The 17,165-nt window shown below is 52.0% G+C and overlaps 2 protein-coding genes across 2 annotated transcripts; both read left to right on the top strand.

Moving 5' to 3' along the window:
- Window positions 1-549: 549 nt before the first annotated feature.
- On the top strand, window positions 550-5,273 carry LOC128267104 (syndetin). The gene is made up of 5 exons (XM_053003929.1): window positions 550-561; window positions 736-1,336; window positions 1,411-3,921; window positions 4,000-4,112; window positions 4,214-5,273. The coding sequence occupies exons 2-5, from the start codon at window positions 1,283-1,285 to the stop codon at window positions 4,557-4,559; spliced, it is 3,024 nt and encodes a 1,007-aa protein (XP_052859889.1). The 5' UTR covers window positions 550-561; window positions 736-1,282; the 3' UTR covers window positions 4,560-5,273.
- Window positions 5,274-8,698: 3,425 nt separating this feature from the next.
- On the top strand, window positions 8,699-15,795 carry LOC128267670 (uncharacterized). Its single transcript, XM_053004561.1, has 4 exons — window positions 8,699-8,801; window positions 12,693-14,309; window positions 14,351-14,429; window positions 14,467-15,795. The coding sequence occupies exons 1-4, from the start codon at window positions 8,760-8,762 to the stop codon at window positions 14,697-14,699; spliced, it is 1,971 nt and encodes a 656-aa protein (XP_052860521.1). The 5' UTR covers window positions 8,699-8,759; the 3' UTR covers window positions 14,700-15,795.
- Window positions 15,796-17,165: the final 1,370 nt, after the last annotated feature.

Raw genomic sequence — 17,165 nt, 5'->3', positions numbered from 1 at the left:
TCCGGATGTTCGGGAAATAACGTTAATTAGTGTGGCTTTTTCGTAAACTCTACATCTATCGCCTTCATAATCCTGTTCGCCGTAATGGTCATCTCTTCATCTCTTGGCTAGCAATGATCCTGGATGTGCGGTCCTGGTGCCGGACGATTGGCCTTTTGTCACTTTGTTCAATCCCATCTTGCTGGTACAGCAACAATATCTAAAAAAAGCGAAAAGATTATTCAGAAATCAACTTACCTCTCCGATTTCTATTTTCTCGGGCCAAAAACACGAATGTAAACAAGTTTGACATTTCTCTTACTAGTTGTTTCTGTTGCTGTTATATTTCAGACCTGCCACACGGCACGAAACAGATTTGACACCAAGTTACATGTTGCGCGTAACAGTTTCGTGCCGTGTGGCACCACAGTTAGAAATTCTCTAATGACATTCGCTCCTCTATAATGTCGCTATTCTTTCAACCAATCAGCGACAATTGCAATCATTGTACTCGACGTTCGTATAAGGTTCTACATCGAAACTTCATTCTGGCGTTGTGTTGGAAACATGGTGAACGTACAGGTGATTTTTTCACGGCTGTGCTGATAATAAAAATGTGTTGAACTTTTAAAAAATATAGGAGCGCTTTGTTTGTATACTTTTATAATACGTGATTTCTTCATAGTTCATAATTATTTTTATAATCTTCCTTTCTCGTACGATTCAACTTTTCATATGCAACCGTGGGAAAATAAGTGATGTTATAGGAAGGGCTTGGTATGTAGAAAATCAGCTAATGAGAATATGGGGCGTATGGGTAGTGTGGTAAACGAACACAAAAAAGTGCTTTGTATGCATTTAGGCCAGAAATGTAAAAACAACGCTTGTCACAATGTATTACTCTAAGCGACATTCTAATTGTTGAGCAGTGTGTCTACCAACATTGAGCATTGAGCCAATGAGGAGAAAACAATTCTTACTGACCGAAGGTGGTGGTGAGCGGTCGAAAAATATGGTGGCAACAGTTCGACGATTATATACCAGTATTTGAGCCCTTTTAGAAAGTAGGAGATCGTGGGCGGCCGTCGTGTCACACAGGGGGCGGCTAGAGGACCAACTGTCCGCCGCTGAATCAGCCAGTTACGACGTGTAGACATCAACCTGTTATTATTTCACCTATAACGACCGAGGAGGCGTAAAGGAGTATGGTTACAGGCACACATTTTTGCACTCGTACCAACATCTTCCGGATTTCTACCTATTGATTTGTCCTGCGGTCACCAAGGATCCATCGTGAGCCAACATGGAGAAAGTGGAGGAAATCAAATACAAGGTGATGGAGTTAATCAACAAGAAGGTAACATTTTCCAAAATACGGGTCGTTTTAAGTTTTAGTGCTAACGAAGACGAATGTCTACTGTTCCGCCTCAGAAGGAGTTGAAAATTCCTAAGATGGGCTTCACCAATTACTACGCGTATCAACAGCGGGAACAACAGGCTGCGATGCGGTCGACGCTGACAACCGGGCCAATGTCTACGGATGCTTCTAAAGTGTATGGTTGGGCACACGACCTGGCTGGAGACAAACAAGACTCTGGATTGCCAGAGAAGCTGTCAGATCAAGAGCTTCTGGAATCTACAGAGGCAATCTACTTTGAGCCGGGTAGAAACAGTGGACTGCACGAACTTCGGAGGCTATCGGAGGACGGACAGTTACTCGATCAGCAAAGCGTTGAGCAGCGAATGAGTGTATTGAAGCGCCAGCACCGGGTAATTTCGAAAAGGGTGCTGCAGCTAATTTTGGAGCAGCGAGCTGCGTGCGACGAGGAGTTCCGACAGATACGCGACACGGAGCGGATGCTCCAGAGTACGACGGTGACTTGTCGAGCGGTACGCCTGAAGCTCGACACATCGAAAATGTTGCTTACAACGACGAATCTCGAAATATTGGCAGCGTACCGGAAACGCCAGACTTTAGTGAACCTGTTGCGTACGTTAAACGCCCTTCGCAGCATGCGCTCGATCGACCAGCGATTGCAACGGCGCCTGGTAGATGCAGACTACGGCGGAGCCATTGCGATTCTACTCGAAAATAAGAACCTGTCGCAACGATTTCACCAGTACCGGTGCGTCGAATCGCTGGCCCATAAACTACAGGACACGTTAATGTTGACCGAGCTGCAACTCGAGAGCGTGTTGAGCGAGCTGCCCTCGGAGTTTGAGCCAAAGCGCTATCAAAAGCTGCAAGAAGCCTACACATTGCTCGGAAAGCAGCTGATCGCGATGGACCAGCTGCACATGAACTTCGTATCCTCAGTGCACACGGCCGCCTTTACCGTGTTGCGTCAGCACATGGACGTGAATGTGGAGGAGAGCAAGAAGCTAACATACGAGCAGCTTTGTGAATGCGTGCCCGTCGACAAGCAGGTGCACTGTCTGACGGCACTGTGTCGAGCATTCTGGAAAATACTGGTGTCTTACTATCAGATTCGCTGCTGGCACCAGAATAGTGGTATGTGCGAGAAAGAGCTACCAGCTGTAACGGCAGTTAGCGAACCGGAGCTCGCCTTCCAACAAGAATACATCCGGCAAAAGCTGGAAAGTGGGCAGTTTCGTTTGTGGAACGACGTTCAAGGGAAGGTGTGCACCTATATCGGAACGGGCCGATTGCACGCGCTAAAGTATGATCAGTTTGTGCAAATTCTGGCTATAGTGCAACGGTTGAAAAAGGTTGGTCTTGAGTTCTGTGATAGTGGTTCGGAAAGACTGCTCGCCGCGATACATGCACAGAGCAGCGAGTTCTTCAAGCGCTACCACACCGCATGCCTCGAGGAGATTTGTCTATTTTTCGACCACGAGGTGTGGGTGCCGATCGGCAGCTTCCATGATGTGACGCAGCTGCAGGAGTATCGAAACTTTCGGCATGCCCTTCTATGTCATGCGACCCGTATGGGGGCGGATCAGCGACCAGTTATGCGGGGTAGCCCGGGAGCGGTAACCGCGAAGTCCGGACGGTTGGAAGTGGACACGATTCCAGACAGTGCTTCGTCGCTACACTCGCAGGACGAAAGCTCCCTGTACGGCTCGTGTGGTTACTTTTTACGCTTCACTGAGAAAAGTTCTCCATTCGACGGTGGGTTCGACTGTACCATGCTTGAAGAAGACATTCTGGCGGGCATTGCGGACGAGTCATCGTACTACTTTTCGGAGGATAGCAGCGACACCAACGAGCTACCAACGCCCCATTCGCCTACGACCACGGTTGGCACTGCTCATGTAGTGGGTTCCGCGCCGCCCACGGTGGTGGTTAACACATCGCTCACGGTGCTTCGCTGCATAGGCCGATATCTGTACTTCTGCAAGCTACTGCACGCAATCGCCCCACACATAGTACGGTCAATGACTGAACTGATCGATTATTATATCTATGCTGTTCATGAGCTCTTTTCGGCCGACCTACCAGTACCACGGGACAATCTCTACACTGATCGGTTGCGCCAGTCGTTGCAGCGTATTGAGCTCGAGCTGTTATCCAAACTGCGGCGTCACAATCGCAGTGCTCCGCTGGCGGATGAAATGGTTCGGTCGGATTTCCTCAACCCGGAATCACTTTACGGCTTATACAAGCGGACCGTTGCAACCGAGAGTTGCATCACGCTCATTGGACAATTCCGTCAGATGGAGACTTATCTTTGTGGTCTGTTGGGGTTATCGGTTGGTGACGGTAGCGCGCAACCGACGGATGGTTGGAGCGCCAGTTGTGTACGTGACTACATTTCCCGGACCAGCGATTACATGCATGACCTGCGCAAACCGATTTTCATGTGTTCGACAGCTCGTGTAATTGATTTGCAGGGTGTCCTGCAGGCTATAGCGAAAGTCAAGTGGGATGTGAATCACGTGAACGTTCAACACTCTGCCTACATCGACATCATCAATCGGGTTTGTTTTGCTTTGCTTTTTCTAGCCTGCGCTTTTAAGGGTCTTATACATTTCATTCTTCATATTCAATTCGCACAGGGTGTACAGTACTTTGCCATGAAATTGGAGGACGAAGCGACGCCAGTGCTGTTACCTCGCGATTCACTCTGGGACAGTTTTGTACACGTCCTGTCGCATTTGCTCGTCGAAGGGTAAGCTGACGTTCTCTGTCGAACCCCACAGATTAGGACTCTGTGCTACATAACCCGATTGCATTCAATTTTATACTCTCTTCCACTATCTTTTTCATCAGATTCTCGAATGTAAAAAAGTGCTCCGCAGGTGGACGGGCTCTGATGCAACTAGATTTTACGCACTTTTGGTCGTTGCTAGAGATCGTGTCCGGCGGTAAGCACCCAGACCACAGAGCCTACGTAGAACAGTACGTGAAAGCCTACTATCTGCCAAAGGATTTGCTGGAGCAGTGGCTACTACAATCGCGCGGTTACTCGGCAAAGCATCTGACAGGATTGGTGCAGTGTGCATGCAGTAGCGACAAGAAAACACGCCAGCGTCTGATCTCCTTGGTTGAATCTATGGACGGCCAAGGGCAAGCCGGAAATACAACCGGAAGCACTAACTCGCCGACACCGGCATAGAGAATTTTCTCCTTCAAGAAAGCGGAAAGTGAAATACTGAAGGAGGTTTTGTTTTATTTCTTAGAAGAAGCGGCTGGGCCGTATTTATTGAAGGAGGGCTTTGTTACCCTTAATTTTAGTTCTCAAGCAATGTATGATGCTCGTACATTGCTCCAAAATCCAAATCTCAAATCTCGACCATCAAGAAGGTCGTCCAGACAGGTTATCGTTGATTTGTGATTTATTTCGTACTCATGTTTTTCGCTCTGATAAAAGTTGCTTTAAGAGTAATTCTCCGTTATGTTTCTATACAACGTGACACATTATTATATAATTTTATATGGTTTAAATCTCTATTTGAAGACCGTTGTACCAATAATTTATCATTTATTTGTAATCTGTTTTGTTTTTGTTTTCTCCACTCCCATACATGGGCTTAGAAAATTCTCTTCGTAACGTTTCTATGCAACGTAACTAAATTAGATTCATTGATTAGTACTAGTTATGGAAAGTTTTCAAATGTGTAATACACATAGGCACTATCCGTGTTTAGAGACGAAAAAAATGTTATATTCCATTCCCATCATAAAGATATGTCGCAAATATTTTTAAATGCCCCATCCCTGAACACTTTTCAGTTAGTTTGTTTATTATCTGTCTTTAATTGTTATAGCTTTAGTATTCCAAATCCAATAAATAGATCAAATGTAATGTTAGCAAAACATACTAGAAACAGATGATGCTCTCTTCTTGTGTAGTTCGCTGTACCCAGTTGTGGGACATTATCTTCTTCTTCCTCGGGAATTTCACCAATTTATTTATCCGAATGTGTAGGTTCAGTAAAATTCTAAGTTATATAAGTGAAAAAAAAACAATTGTTTTTCCACAGGAATTCATAAATTTGTAAATGAAACTCACTTACTTTTCATTAGACCATGGACCGTGGATAATGCAACATGGTTCTCAATCAAGTTAATGAGCACACCATTCGGTATAAGCGCTACCTGAAACTATTCGGTATAAGGCAACATAACACTACTCTCGATGGTGCACTGGCGGGTCTGCCCGTTTGACTTGTGTCCGTTTAACAAATGATAATAATAGCTTATGCCTTGTAAACGACACCGGAGTATCCTCACACCTATAGCTACCAACTCATCATGGTAGTTTATTTCCTGTAACGGTCATCGAACTTACGCAGCATCGAACGTTGCAGCTGCACCCTCTCAATCCTGCCGCACCTTTCCAATATCGAGTGCGTGTGATGCGTCGTCTGGAAGCATCGTAGAGGAAACTCGAATAAATATCCTCATTTCTGATCTATCTCCCTTCGCCGTAGGGTCTGATCATGAACTTGGCAACAGGCGCGGAAGTGCGCGACTTAAGCGCGCCCCAACCCGTTCCTCGAAGAGGTAGATAAACAGAGAGAGCGAGAGAAAGGGAAATAAATTGGAGGATGAGAGACGGAGACACAGAGGAAGAGGGATCGAGTAAGCTAGATTGAGAGGGAAAGAAAGAATGAGAGATATCGCGAAAAAAGGAGTTTAGTAGAACTAAGAGAAGCTCTCCGAGAAGCTTCGTCGTACAGAGGGTCCTGCGCTGAGGGTTGCTGGACACTGGTCCTCGTTAGATCGGCTTCTTTGACCTACGGTTCGGTTTCTTCGTTTTTCTCCCTCTCACTACCAATCCTGCGCTTTATGCTAACCTAATTGAGAACCTAGGTGGTGGTTATGCTGGTCCGTGGTCTACGTACGTTCAGAATGCGCGAAATGGATGGCAAGTGTAAGTATCCCTCTCTGAATGAAGGTGATGTTCCATATCGTAGCAACTACTGATGCTGCGGCCCGTGGACTCCCGGCACTGTGACCAGCTCTTTACTTTTCCTATGAAGATGCAACTGATCAAGCGGTGCCGGTGTACGATGTATCGCATTGATAGCACATTCCACCTCGCAGCGGTTCCAGGGTGTCCTTGAAGGCTTTTGTTACATGCGGCCGAACCGTTGCTATGCTAAAAATGAAATGAAATGAACGAAACGTCACGTCACGTATTCTGGTTTTGACGTTCGTTTCAATCGCATTAACTGCACTATAGGCGACGTTCCCCAGGGATACGTTTCGTTTGCCGGATAGTCGGTGCCACCCCACACGGTGCTCCTGCTAAATGCATAGCATCAACTTTCGGGTCGCCGTATGTTCGGCTTTGCATTGTTGCTCATCTTGTCGCCTTTCACATAGGATCTAAATTAATCGGTCGGCCGCGCAGAAGCAGAGTTACTAAATCTGTCGGGCGGTGTGAAAAGTGATGATCCGCACTGTGACTACCGCCATTGGCCGACGACAAAAGCTTCGATGCGCTAAGCTTCGTTGAAACTAGCCAAAGAATAGACCAGCCCAAGAGTGTAGCGCAGCAGCGCTTTGTCCGAGAACCAGTCCACCCAGAGCAAGGTGGAGAGGAGCCCGACCCCCGGGGGTGGTGGTGGAGAGAATGTAAGCCGTATGACGTTGCCGATCGGGTGAGAGGCATTGCTGGTTTGGTGGTGGTGGTGGTGGTGGTGCTGGTGGGGAGCCAAGGTGGAAGTGGAAGGGCCAGGAAGTAGTGCAGGTGGAGGTGGTGGGTAGTAGTAGAACCAGCCGCGTATGCAGCACACCACGCCACGCCGTTGCGGTGCGAGAATGAAAAAAATAAAAACGAAGCCAAAGAGTCTCCTAAAGAAAGACCGAAAGGTTCGATCGGAAAGACAGAGAGAGACGGAAAGAGAGGGTGGGTAGTGGAAGAGCGAAGGGGAAAGAGCGACAGAGCGAACGGCTAGAGGGAAACAATCTCCCAACCAACGGCCCCCCCGGAGTGCGCCCAGTTTAATTTCTGTTTTACTTAACATTTGGTCAGTGCACAACCGTCCGCGCTGTAGAATAGATGCTGAAGCGTTCTGGCCCGATCGCGGGCGCTCCTCTTATCGGCAAGTGAGCGGGCTGTGGTGTGTCCCTGGTGTGCACCGCAGGCGAGTTTCGTGTCGAGGGAAGTGTAGATCGAGGCACGTCGCTTTACGCGTGTTGCAGGTCCGTCGGTCAGTCGGCCAGTACATCACATCACGTCCCGTCCACGTCCATACCCAACTCTGCAAGCAGCGGCAGCGGAGTAGTGGCGAGCGGCAACGGCAAGGACCCTCTGTGTGCGATCGAGTTTCGGCAGTGTTACACCCGCCAGTCGGCCGGAAATCATCAAGATAATCGTACCCACTGCCCGGCATCCAGGCATCGCGGGTGAGGAAAGCGTGCATACCATCCCCCGTCCTAGGTGAGTTTCCCTCACTTGCGTGGCTCGCTGAAAATACCAACTTTTAAAAAGGTTCATTGTTGCTGAACGATACAGAGCTCTGGCCCCGAAAGCCGTCTACTGGCCGTCCTCCGTATTCTGTAATGCGCAGTGCGTGATCCTGGCAGTGATCCCGGCGTAGTTCTTCGTCGCATCATCGTTCGCACCACAATCAAACCGCGACGAGATCAACCGCGCGGAAGAACTTTCGTCCTTAAAGAGCCGGCGAGCTAAGCCGGCCGGCGCGCGCGCGTGTGTGTGTATGCTTATTGTTTCCCCCGATGCGCCAATATGGCCGATGACGGTTGCCCCGTCGTGGGCGTACGTCCCGATAATGGCGCGATGCGCAGCGCAATGATCTGCACCAGTGGAATGCAGCAGCAGCAGCAGCAGCAGCAGCAGCAGCCGGGGGCACCCTAAACTATCGAGTCGACTCGAGATAACCCGCCAGCCGGTCAGCTGCCAGAGGACAATGCTTGGTCGGGGACGGCTTTAATTGTGGACTTTCAAACGATTGTTGTACGTGGCGTACGGGTCCGGAAGATGAAGCAGCGTGTGGGTCAGCCGGAGTAGTAGGCCAGCCGATTGCCGTTTCCCGTTTTTCTCTGGCCACCAGATCCGACAGAAGTAATAGGTGGTTGCAACCGGAACAGGAAACACTAGACGAGCGGCTGACAGCTTTGAACGGGCTGATTCCGTCACTGCAGTGTGCTAGTGTACCCCATACCGATCGAAGGAGGTACCACCTCCACCACCTGGATCCACCTGGAAGGGAGGGGGAGCGACCGAACCAAACATCTTGCTCCTCCCAACACATGACCCCAAGTTCTTGCACGGCACCAAGCAGACCGACGACGCAAACGACTTGGTTCGCTTTCCGAAACAGCTGAAAGCGAAAGCGTCGGGATGATGGAAAGACTCATCGCTTCAATTGTCTGCCTTTTCATGGTAAGTAAACACCGGTTTGGCTGGCGCGAACCAGCCAGTCTTCGGCAGAGAACGCACTCCCTGGGACGTTGCTGGAACGATCCCTCGATCCCTCGAACCCGAAAGGCCTACCGTTAGCTTCCGAAAGCCCAGAGACAGGTTCGTCGTTTGCCGGCGAAAGAAAACACTATCGTTCGGCAGTGATCGTGAACCGCGCTAGCCTAGCTCGGCTAGGCGCCTGCGGCAATGTTCAATGAACAAGATATTCGATGTGATCCTTCCGAGACGAGCACATCCATGTCGGTGTTCCGTTCTCGCTGTCCGCGGGACGGGTTTAGTTGGGCCAGCATTTCTCGGCACGGTTCCGAGTGTACGCGCTCACCGGGCCCGGGTGGTCACTAGTGATAGGTTCGACCTTGTCGGGCCTCTGCCCGCCCGCCTGCTGTTCGATTTTCGCACGACCACGAAGGTCGCATTGCAACGGCTGCATAGTTGCACGCGACGGACACACTGCAATAGTGAAACCTGCGCCCAAGAGGTTTGTGGACCTACCGGGGGATGGGGGGGTTGTCTTTCGTTATTAGTTAAATTGGGCCAAATGAGGGCCTCCGCATGAGTGGCTTGACCATGGCCTTCGAATGGCATGCAGTATAGGACACCGCCCACCGACACCGGACCGACTTGACTGACCGCACTCCCATTTCTCGCTGTCAGTAACTCACTGTTGCTAGACCGTTTGCTAGTATTTACCTGAGCTACAATCTACAGCAGGCAGACAAGACAAAGTTACAGCTCACAGCAATAATTTGATGTCCGGGAATCTTCCCAGCAGTTCGTAGGCGTCTTGAACAAGGTACCAGGTAACAAGGTAGCGTTCGAACCGAGTTCCTTTTTGTACTTGCCCACTGGACCACGTCACCGCTTCGTTTCTATGAACAATTCCGGATTCAGATCGCGCTGCTCCGTTCGTGGGAGTGAAACTAGTCAGTCCTGTAGAGCCGGTGCTGGACGCCGTGTAGCGATAATGCCGTGTTCTGTAGGTCGCGGGCGCGGACCTCTCACAGCGTGTCGCCGTCGTCTCGATAAGCAGGTTGGGTGTCACTTCGCGATCACGTGATGGAATGGCACCGCATTTCCATTTGCTCGGCCGGGCCAGCTAAGAAGGAGTTAGAACTGGAGCTACAAACTGAACCAGGTTAGATTGTCTCCGCCCAGTGATTATGGTTGTTGCACACGGATGGAGGAGCGGGAGTTGGTTGGGAAGTAGTGCTTAACAATCACCCACCACACCGTGTGTGGGTTGCGTGTCCCGTTGTGTGATGGATGTATTTAGTCCTCCATGTACACAGATTACACCAGTACATAGAAGCAAGCAACAGACTGGCCAAAGAAATCCGGCACCGGTTCCGGCAAGACCGGTCAGCCTGGAGTCACTGTCACTGGTCTGGTGAGAAATTGTGCAGGATTGGTGTACGGAATGAAAAAAACAAAAAAAACTAGAGAATGACCTATTTCACTGAGGATGCAAGGGCAAGGACTCAGCTCAGAAGCATATTCTACCAAGAACCAAGTAGCCTAAGCAGAACACTCCTAAGCACTCGGAAACTCGATTCGGACGTTCCTGGAACAATCATTCTGGAACCGTCCATTTCCGTGCAATGCAAAGCTTCTCAATCACCGATCGTCAAGGAGTAGATTTGCCAAACTGAATCGCCCACCTTCGAGGACCTACACCTGCTACATTGGCGAGGGATCTTTCAAAAAACGCCGCCGACAAGGTCTTCGATGGCGCCGCCACACCGACCGGCGGCCTAATGGGTATGGATTTGCGTCATGCAACCTTTTTGGTTGGACTTGGATGTAGCCTTGGATGGTAGTTGATTACTCTTCCTGCTAGGGCGTAAAGTTGAAGCGTAAACGATCGCTCGGTTTTCGCGTGCCGGTTCGGCACGAAAGGGACCGACGGATTTGGCAGACCGACTACCGACAGTTTTGACGCTCCGAACACACTGCCCCTCGAATGGCGCAGTTTGAGTTGGAGGTAGGCGCACTGGGAGGGATCGTGCGCTCCGGCAAATGAGCAGTGGCAAGCCGATCAGCCTTCTCAGTTGAGACCTGTTTGGCACACGGACGGGCGCACAGTTCAGCGTACTTGTGCTGCACGCCACGGGGAATGCGCGTGCTATTCAAGGCCGCCGACAGTGTCACGGACTAACCACGGACAATCCAGGCCGGACCGGATGTGGTCCGCCAGAGGGCCCTAGCCATCACCGGTCGCCAGCTATTGGTTGCCCCTGGAAACCCCTAGAGTCGAGGGAACTTCACCCCTGATTCACGGTTTCTCCACAACATTTCGCCCGAGAGCACATAACGTCGACTCCGTCGTCACCAATAGCAACCAACAAAAAAAAAAAAAGTTGTTCGAATGCCGTGTCGGTGCCGCCGGTCGGTGCGTGGCGTCGAGAATGAGCGGTGAACCTGCACGACATTGAACGGCCTTGGGTGGCCATGAAATTAATGCCCTTGCGGTCCTCCCGCAGTTTCACGCTCTTCGCACGTTCAGCGCACATTCTCGCGAGCAGACGCGACGCGTCGCGTACCTTGTCGCGCCTCCTCTTGGGGTCGGCGGCAGCTTCGCCGGAGAGCTTCGACTTCCACGGCATGTGGCAAGGCAACGGCAACAACACTCTTCTTCTTTACCTCCTGGCCGGGCGAGATAACTCTTCCGGGTGGTGCTCGGAGGTGCGGTTCTTGTCGCCAGTTCTTTGTGCGAGTTCGTGCGGTCCCCTGCCCCCTCCCGTATGAGCGATGCCTATCTCTCGCAGGGCGGAGTAGCGATCTGCGTGGAGCCGCGCCGCGACGCGGGGCAACGCGATCTCGACCACCGTCCGAGAGTGAGTCCGAAGTGACCATTCTCCTGTCGCCATTATTATTACTTTTTTTTTGCTTTTTAAAAGCTGTTTTTTCTTCTTTGTATGTCTGTTTTTCTATGCAGTTACGTACTTTTAGTGGTGGCTGCTGCTGGAAGTAGCTTGCTTTACGTTCTACGGCTTAATATCTGTCTCTGTGCGGGTTACCATCAACTGGTTGCCAAGCTAGGGGCGGGTGACTACTGGCTACTTTACGATCAGGTTAAGCACAGCCACGAAATTGAAATCTGTTGCGAAGTGCCGCGAACAGGAGCTGCTACGCGTAACCCATTGCGTTGCGCTCCAACTCTTGCTCTCTTGCTCTTCCCATTCCTTCTCTTTTACCATCTATTGCTATTTGCCTTGTTGTTGTTGTTGTATTATTATAGAGACTCTTGGCGCAGGGCTACATTCGTCTCCTAGCCAAACAGCAACGGCAGCCTTTACGGAATGCGTTGGTCACAGCAAACAGTACGTTTCTTCCAACTGTCGAATCAGCTAGAAAAGCCTGTTTTCTTGGCTCTTCGGAGACGGAAACTGCTTTTACAATTTTACTCGTATTTCGTCTGTATAATGTGGGAGGGTTATCTGCGTGACGGTTGCTTCGAAGCTTAGCGGAATACTCTGAAGTCATATGCGGTGCTCGGTGTCGGGCGGTTATGAATAAATTTATCGGGCGAAACTAATTGACGGAAAGGAAATTGCGGACCAAACGGGACATTTGTGAGTCACAAACGACCTGTAAAATCGCTATTCGCGATAGCTACCACGCCTACTCCAGCCCCGCCAGTAGAGCAGTATGGTCTTTTGCATTCTAAGCATTCTAACATCAACTTAGGGTACCTCGGTCCATTTTGGAAATTACGAACCCTTCGAATATTCATGTTGACGCCAAAACCCGCTTCTCTCTGAAGGCTTTCTACAACCAGGCTAGAATGTAGGATATTGTCGCATCAGGTGTACCAATTCTATCCTCATTCCTTTCTTTCGCCTCTGCTTGTAGATCGCTCGTGTCGGTAGTGTACCAGTGCCAAGGGACATCATATCCGGAAAAGAGTTCCTGTCCATTCTGATGAAGCCAGCCGGTGACGCCGGTGCACGCAGTACCTTTCCGCTTCCGGCGACGGCTGATCAAACGCACCCCAACCGTGGGTCCCGCAAGTTTCACTACGGCCTTCTGTACGACCATTCGGACGACGACGAAACGATACTGCCGATCGAGGCCCTGTTCAGCTCGCAGGAAACTAGCGGCCATACGAGGCCATTAAACGCAGCCCAGAACGATCGACGCAGGCTGCCCGTCGCATCGCGCAATTCGAAGGCACTGACGGGTGCGACGGGCGAGACCAAGCTAACGCCCGAACCGATGGGCGCCACCGGATGGCAGCTATTGGCGGAGGTGACGACGTTGGAGAGTGCGGAGGGAGCAGAGAAGGAAGAACCGTCGGAAAGTAGCGTGTTGGTGGATCACCCTACGACAGTGATCCCGACCGAACAGGCAAACGAAACGGAAAAAGCAAACGAACCTAGCAGCAGCCTGCTCGCCGATCGGAGGCGAGTGGAGCTTTCGGTGGAGGACACATCGCCTAGGATTGCGACCGCCGAGGGCCGTGAAACCACCACCGTGAAAGACAATTTCTCAAGCCGATCGGTGGTCCCGCAAAGTTCCAATTCGCACCGCAGCGAGCTGTCCGTGGAAGAGGTTGAACCTACCGACGGCAACGGGAGCCAGCCGGCGACCGAAGTAGGGACCGAGGGACCGAGCCTGGCGGATGAGCTAGTCGCGGGGTCGCAGGCGCACACACCGTCGGCCGCCGGCTCCCAGCGGTATCGGTTGCAGCGTCAGCAGCAAAACAAGGAACCGCTGCAGACCGTGATCTACCACGACAAGCGGCCGGATGGCCGTGCGGCACCGGCGAAATCGGTGTCGTACAGCTTCCTCGGCGAAACCGCATCGACGCTGAAGACCTGGCGTGACATCAATGCCGAATATTTGCCCGCCGTCAGCTCCAAGGGACGGAAGGGACCGGACAAGCAGATGGGCACACTCGAGACGACGACCCCGAAGGAGGGTGTCTCGCCGCCCGGGGCCGAAGCACGGGCGGAGCCGGAGTCCTACTCGCAGCCGGCAAAGTTTTACTCCACCCCGGCGCAGTTTTACTCGGAACCGGCCAAGATATACTCGGAACCGGCGCAGGTGTACGGCGTCCCGGAGAGTGTCTACTCCGTGCCGGCCAAAGTGTACTCCGAGCCGGCGAAAGTGTACTCCGAGCCGGCCAAAGTGTACTCCGAGCCGGCTAAGGTGTACTCTGAGCCGGCCAAAGTTTACTCGCAACCATCGAGCTACTGGCAGATGGTGTACGCGGTCGAATCGACCACGGTAGCGCCATCTTCCGGCACGTCGACCGGTCCGGGGCTTGTGTTGTCCGGGGCGCGCGCCCAGAAAACGAAAGACGATTGCAAGGTGACGGCGTCCTGCGACGAGCAATCCCAACAGCAGCAGCGCCAGCGGTACGTGTTTAACGAACTGGACAAGATCCCGTACGATCAGCTGAATGCCCCGGTGAAGGGTGATGCGTACGTGATACAGGACGTCATCGGTCGGTTCGTACCGAAACAGATGCATCCGACCGGCGCCAGCGCAGAGCATCATGATGGTACCGCATCAAAGGTCGCAATGGTCAAGGAGCAGGAAGCCAAACAAGCGGAGCCGCCGCAACCGAAGCAAGACCCCGGACACGTTGGGAATGCGACCACCGGCGGCAGCACTGGTCAAGCGCTCGCCCCAGCCGGCGTGGCCGGCGAAGACTCCAAGATTGGCTACGTGGTCGAGGGTCGCAACTATCGGAAGTACCGCGTCGAGGAGAAGACACCGGACGGGTTCATCGTCGGCGAGTACGGGGTGCTGAGCCACAACGATGGGAATTTGCGCGGCGTCCGCTACACGGCCGACTCGGACATCAACCCGCGCCTCATCTACGATACGCTACTGAAGTTTCTCTCCCTCTAATGCACCGCGGGGGGGCGGGACTGCGGTGAGTCCTCGCTCGCCCAGCCCCTAGCCCCTAGCCGATGCACAGTTCGTCAAGTCACGTAACACGTAACCAAAAAAGAGCTAGAAACACTAATAGCGGTCGTCGTCCCACAAAGCACTAGGCTAGGCGCCTCGCATGGCGCAGGCGCAGTACACTGCACCGCTGCACCCGGCTCTGCATCCGGTCGCGGCTGCACGTTGACACGTTGATGCCATATCTTCCAAATCAAAGTTAGATTTGCTCTGCACTAAGCAAACTATCGAATAACGGTCAAAGTCATTACATAGAACATAGCCCGCGGTCTCTACGTAGCTGTATTGGAGACCCGCTTGCTGTTTGCATAGTCTTGCTACTTGGTGTCCATTTCAAAGACTGGCGAGACTACTACACAACGGCGCACGATATAGGCGCTGCACGCTCCGAACACTTCCCAACACCGCGGGTGTGCGCGGATCAGGCGCAGGGTATGCTACCCACGCACGCAGTCGCGCCACCCCACCCCCCTTACTCCCGTCCCGTCTACGTGCCACTCACGGGCAGCCCTTTTTCTTTACGTAAATTTTAAATGTGATAATAGAGTACACATATTTAAATTAAATTAAATTAGTTATAAGTGCCGGCTGCGCAGCCATGCAGCCATGCAGCCGCAGACCGCGCGCATCGTCAAATCGAATTTGGCACCCTTCGCACTCAACAAACTTCCTGGCAGCGGGCACCCCGGAACCGGGCCGTTGTTTTTGTGAATTGCGAAACCGCTGCTGATTTGCCGCCGGAAGTTGGACGAACGCCCTTAGTCAATTCGGTACTACAACAGGATGCTCCATTTTCGTGTCAGCCAGGCGTAACTATAGTGTGAGAAAGCTGAACAAATGGTGCAATGTAATAAAGGGCGGGGCACAGTGCACCCTGGTTCCCGAAGGGGGGTTTGCAATGAACTGGGTTTGTTGTTGTGTAAACCGCTGCGCTTTGCGCTCTAACGTCTGCGAGAAGAAAGAGAAAAGTTGAAGCATCAAAGGTGAAAAGAAATACATTAGCAGGAGCCATAATATTTGGTCCCCAGCTTTCACGGTCGCCACGGGTGTTTGGAGCCTTTTTATGGGTCTGAAAAGAATTGTAGAACGGAGCATTTGGAGCGCTGATCACGATCGAGCGAAACCCGTATCCTTGGTCTACTTAATCGCAATCGGCTTATCTGGTTTGTTGGAGCATCCCAAATCTGTAACATTCGATAATTTGCTTTCCCAATTTCAAACTAAGGCCGGTGGGGGTACAATCATCTTGCTGAAAGGTAGCAATGTGTTGAATTTGCAATGCCTTACCGTACCCTTCACGACGTTCATTGATCGCAGAGATTATCATTTGAAAGTAACGAAACCAAAGCGGTACGGCCAAAGATACCGGTTTGCAACGTATGCAACGAGAGAACGCGGCGCACGCGTCGACCCGCAACTACCGGGGCTGTTTCACGCTTCCTTGGCCCCTTGGTGTGTTTCGGGGGTGCGGTGTCAGAATCGCCACTACCGGTACCGAGAACTTGAAACCATTCTAGGGCGGTCTCGCCGGAGCGGAAGGCATGGTTGTTGGAGGTTGGAGCTTAAGAACGGCTTCGGTCGGTCCCGGAGCCGAAGCTGTCCGCCGGTCGGCCCAACCCGGAGGTTCGTGGAACTGGTTTCTGAGCCTCGCCTCTCGCCTTTTCGACCTTGCTCGGGGAAAATTATCCACTGCACTGCATCGCTTGATCGCCACCGATGGTGGTGGTGGTGGTGGTGGTGATGGTGTCGATTGTTGCTAGCCGTGGATCGGTAGAACCTGGGCAGGGTAATTGGAATTGGCCGATCGGCGACCGACGCCACTCGCGCGGAAGGAAAAGGAAGCAATTTGTGGCAGCACGTCATCGGCGTCGAACAAGCGTAAATTGTAGCCACGACGACGACGACGACAACACGCTACGGAATGCTGTCGACCGGTGGGGTGACGGTGGGGGAGGGGGAAGGGGAGGGTTCTTGCTGCTGGTGGTTATACCTCCTCCTCCTCCGACGACCGCAAGTTGCAGTGCGATTTCAGCACTTTTATGTTTTTTTTCTCTCGCGCATGTTCCGAAAGATATCCGACGAGCCCGGGGTGTTTGGATGTTGGATTGGTTAACTTGGATCTTCGGGTGCGGATCGATGACTTTTGTGGCTTGGTTCTTAAGGTCCCCGGTATCCCCCTGACAGGGGCAGAGAGACAGATCTCCAGAGGTGTCTTCGATTGTCAGCACCGGAGACCAGCCCCTGCAGACAATGGACTGGGTAGCGAAAGAAAGTGTCCACGCGGGTGGGGGGGTTGCGGAGGGCGACGCGGGCGGGGGGAGGTACGGTGTTCAAGGTCGGCTACATTCACATTCACGCGTGGTGGAGTACGACCCCGGATCAGATTCGGTCCGGGGCACCTGTTACACC

The sequence above is a fragment of the Anopheles cruzii genome, chromosome X (genome assembly GCF_943734635.1).
Source record: "Anopheles cruzii chromosome X, idAnoCruzAS_RS32_06, whole genome shotgun sequence".
NCBI classification, from domain to species: Eukaryota; Metazoa; Arthropoda; class Insecta; order Diptera; family Culicidae; genus Anopheles; species Anopheles cruzii.
Note: the sequence above shows the minus strand (reverse complement) of the source record. Positions and strands in the feature narration are given on the sequence as shown.